This window comes from Saccoglossus kowalevskii, chromosome 1 (genome assembly GCF_978046115.1).
Source record: "Saccoglossus kowalevskii chromosome 1, keSacKowa6.1, whole genome shotgun sequence".
NCBI classification, from domain to species: domain Eukaryota; kingdom Metazoa; phylum Hemichordata; class Enteropneusta; family Harrimaniidae; genus Saccoglossus; species Saccoglossus kowalevskii.
Window position 1 is genome coordinate 19,502,122 of NC_140641.1, and position 4,902 is coordinate 19,507,023.

At 35.2% G+C, this 4,902-nt stretch overlaps 1 protein-coding gene across 1 annotated transcript; it reads left to right on the forward strand.

Moving 5' to 3' along the window:
- Positions 1 to 2,085: 2,085 nt before the first annotated feature.
- On the forward strand, positions 2,086 to 3,105 carry LOC144350672 (solute carrier family 68 member 1-like; the record flags this gene model as incomplete). The annotated part of the gene is made up of 2 exons (XM_085496709.1): positions 2,086 to 2,940; positions 3,100 to 3,105. Coding segments are annotated over 2 exons (861 nt in total), but the record flags the coding sequence as incomplete, so codon positions are not given.
- Between the last annotated feature and the right edge of the window lie 1,797 nt (positions 3,106 to 4,902).

The window sequence follows — 4,902 nt, forward strand, 5'->3', positions numbered from 1 at the left end:
AATTTGTATGTTTTATATATGTGTTATAGCAGTTAGTGTAACCATTTTAATTCCTTCTGAGGAATTTTAAGTGTTTCAATAAACCATATATACAAACATCATGTATGTTCATAAACATGTGTATACAACAACAAATCCTAGCGGTGTGATGTGCAGAATACTGAATACTGTCATCTTTTACGCCTGAATTTTCGGAGAATTTTTCTTTTGAATGTTTTTTTAGAAAACTGAAGGATACTGAAATTTTGTAATGAATCGAATAATGGGATTTGAGACAGGATATTCTCTAAATGTGTTTCACTTTACTTTTTAAAGAGGTTAACACTTGTGTATGGTCTTTAAGTTAGGAAATATGATTAACAATCACATGTCTTTTCTAGAATAGAAAAACAAAACTTTAGAACTTTATACGAGGACTTTGTCGCAAGTCTGGGGGTCCGAGTTATGAGTAAAAACAACTGTTTGTTAGAAAACGCCATGTGAGGGCGCAATTTATTTGGAAGCGACGACCGTCATTTTGAAATAATGTGTTCATTGTGTTACGTTGTTTATGAAGCCCGGTTATGAAGCATATGCTGTGAATATAACAACATCCTGGTCAGTATAACCGTTATCGTTATGCATGCTAAATATATTCGTGTTAACAAGTCAAATTCACTTCGAGATACAAACTATAACGTGGTGGTGTAGATATCGGAGATATGTGACTTGCACACACTGTAGTTTACAATGGAGGCAGCATGCTATGCAATCTAAATCTACTGGGTGTGCATTGTATTAAGCCAGCTAAGGTTATGAATTACTGGATAAGAAACATACTAAAATATTCACATTTTATAATTTCATAACTGTAAGATGTACAAAATTATTTATTTCTAATCTAGTGTTTGGCTATTGCTACTGTCATCAGATTGTCTGTCTGCTGTTCAGGCAATTTCTGTTTTCTTTTAAACTGCATGGTGAATGAAATACTCTAGATAATAAATACATTGTCTATCTGTGTTTGTAACTTATATTAGTGTGTGTGTGTCTGTGGGTGTGGGGGTGTGTGTGTGTGTGTGTGTGTGTGTACTTGGATTGCTATATGTTGCGAGGACAAAAATACAGATATATAGCTACTTCCGAGGACATACACACCTTCCGAGGACCTTTTTCATAGTCCTCGGAAAACATAATTTATATTAATAGTTAATTCGATTATTAATACGTTTTGCGTAGCTTACGTTTAGTATCGGGGGAAGGTATGGTTCACGTTATATTAATATTAATATAATTATACCATACCTTACCCCGATACTAAACCTAAGCTTCGCAAACATTTCTATGTTCAGTCACGGGATATTCAACTCTTGTTTAATTAAACTTAATTAAAATGCAATTCTCCATTGTATTGCATTGTAATTGAGTTTAATTAAACTCCAATTAAAACGCAACCCTATATAGGAACGCGTTTTAATCGAGTTCATATCGCAACTATATTAAAAGTTAATTCAACTATATTAAAAGTTAATCCAATGAAGTCCTCGGAACATATTGCAATACAAGTATGTGTGTGTGTGTGTGTGTATAGAAATATAAGTGGAGCCAGTGGTCCTGATACACACCAACAAAGTGGAACCTTTTGTACAAGTAGAGCCACAAACATGGGGACTCACAATATTTCATAATTTATATTAATATCGAATTTAAGTCAAGTTTGTGAAGCTTAGGTTTAGTAAAAGGGAAAGGTATGGTTCAATTTATATTAATATTAATATAATGGTACCATATACCTTCCCCCGTTACTAAACCTAAGCTTCGCAAACATTTCTATGTTCAGTCAAGGGATATTCAACTTTTATTTAATTAAACCTAATGAAAACGAGATTCTACATTGTATCGCATTGTAATTGAGTTTAATTAAACCCTAATTAAAACGCAACCCTATACAGGAATGCGTTTTAATCAAGTTCATATCGCAATTATATTATATTGTGTTCTTTAGAAACGGTGGCTATTATATCGGCTATACAAATCCTTTTCTCATTTCAGAAGATGGCAGAGCTGAAGACAGAGTCGTCGTTACCACGTGGAAAAAGACCAATTTTATCATGGAATGCTGTGGTGTACTCGTCAACTTCTTTGGGTTCCACAATGATGAACTCTGTTTTCCAATTCTACTACGTCAAGTTGTTCTTGAACCAGTACAAGATTACAGAGGATTGGTTCAACATAGCTCAGACAATCTATATGATTTGGAACGCAGTTAATGACCCCTTGTTTGGTTACTTTCAAGACAATTCCAAAATCTTTCAAGAGAGACGCTTGTCAATATTATATGGAGCGCCACTATATGCACTGTGTTTCCTGTTGCCATGGTTTCCATGGGCTGGGTATGAAGAGTCACCGAATTGGGTGGTTGGATTACATCTTCTCACAAGTCTCTGTCTCTATGATTCACTTTTTACATTTGTTCTTCTGGCCCAGTGTGCGATCTTTACTGAAATGTCCAAGCAGCATGGTGTGCGACTTCAGCTCATTAAATACGGCCAGTGTGCTTCTTTGATTGGTTCCAGCACAGTGCTTTGGGCAGAGTTGTTTTCAGACAGTTTACATAATTTTCATATGTTCCAGTGTTACTGTATCTGTGTAGCTTGTCTGAGCTGGATATTTATGCGTTACACTGGAATCCACGCAACTACTAACTATAAAAGCCAGGGTGAAAGCAATTCCCCAAACGCAAGAATCCAAGACACAGAAAATAGTATATGGAAATTGTCAAAGCAAATAATATCTGAAAAAAACTTTTTAATGTTTGTTATAATGAATTTTTGTCAAGTTTTTCATCTTGCTTTTGGGAGTAATTTCCTTGCCATATTTGGTGATGCTTTAATCCCATCAGAAGACCTGTCGCCGTTTTTCCGGAAGTTTCTATACGGATCATCATCCATGGTTCCCAAGGTAAACGTATTTCATATTATTTGTATTTTAGGTTATCACAAGAATATACTGCAAAGTATGCACAATGAATACCGAAGGTCAGTGTGACCAGTACTGCCTGAGAACATACTTTGCAGTATTCTCTTGATAATCTTATTAATATCCAACTATTTTTGGAAGATTTAAGACCAAAATGTTTTGTGTAGGTGACAGAATTTATAAGGGAAAATTCAAACGTCCAATGAGTGCAGATATGTTTTAGAATGTGTGCTGATACAGCTTTTAGGGAATGGCAATTGTTATTGTTTTTGATGCTAGATGTAAAATAATATTAGGTTATTACAAGGATACCTCAAAGAATGCACGAAGACAGTACACCGCAGCCGACCTCCGCTGTATGTCGGTCGATACTCCAGGTGTACTGGAGGTATCCTCATAATAACCTTATTATTAGGGTTTCGAGCCCTATGGGGCGAAACCCTTTTGTAATTGCTATGTTTATTATTAGGGTTTCGAGCCCTATGGGGCGAAACCCTTTTGTAATTGCTATGTTTATTATTAGGGTTTCGAGCCCTATGGGGCGAAACCCTATTGTAATTGCTTTGATTATTATTATTATTATTATTAGGGTTTCGAGCCCTATGGGGCGAAACCCTATTGTAATTGCTATGTTTATTATTATTATTATTATTTTTCCGCCGTTTTTTGTAACCACTGTAACTTGAAAAATAATGCTGCGATTGACTTGCCATTTCGCATTCTGATAAAGGGCCATGAGTTGTGGTGCATATCCCAAAACCAGCTATGTAGGTCACCTGACCTGGCCGCCATCTTAGGTAGAACACAGACCGGAAGTACTCAATTGCACCACTTTCTGAGGGTCTAGGAACTTCCGGTTTTTTTGTGTGGCATCATTTGCTCATGTCTAGCAAATATAAGCAATAAAATCTTTAGCGGTCATGTGACCTTGGCCGCCATATTGGATTTTCCGAAAATTGACAAAAAACTTTTAAAATCTTCTTCTCGAAAATGGCTCATTCATGTGATTATACATTTGCTTTGCAGCACCTATGGCCATAGCTCTACAAAGTGACTGAAGCAGATTTTTGAAAAATGGCTTCCTTTGGCAGCCATCTTGGATTTAGTAAAAAGTGAAAGTACGCTATAACTTATGAACAATTTGCCAGATTTAAACCAAAGTTGGCATACAACATCCCTTCAATAAGATGATCATGTGTTCATAAAAATATTTCCCATGATTCAAGTGGTTTTGGCGGCCATATTGAATTTATCAAAAAATTGCAAAAAACCTCAAAAAATTATCTTCTTAAAAACTGCTTGTTTGTTTGACAATCAATTTAGCATATAGTATCTCTGTTGATAGCTCTACAAAGTTATTGTAGCATATTTTCGAAAAATGGCTTCTTTTGGCAGCCATCTTGGATTTAGTAAAAAGTGAAAGTACACTATAACTTATGAACGATTTGCCAGATTTAAACAAAACTTGGCATACAACATCCGCTCAATGAGATGATTATGTGTTCATGGAAATATTTCCCATGATTCAAGTGGTTTTGGCGGCCATGTTGAATTTATCACAAAAATTCAAAAAACCTCAAAAAATTATCTTGTTAAAAACTGCTTCCTTGTTTGAAAAGCAATTCAGCATATAGTATCTCTGTCGATAGCTCTACAAAGTTACTAAAGCAGATTTTCGAAAAATGGCTTCCTTTGGCAGCCATCTTGGATTTAGTAAAAAGTGAAAGTACGCTATAACTCATGAACAATTTGCCAGATTTAAACCAAAGTTGGCATACAACATCCCTTCAATAAGATGATTATGTGTTCATAAAAATATTTCCCATGATTCAAGTGTTTTTGGCGGCCATGTTGAATTTATCACAAAAATGCCAAAAAACTCAAAAAATTATCTTCTTAAAAACTGCTTGCTTGTTTGAAAAACAATTCGGCATATAGTATCTC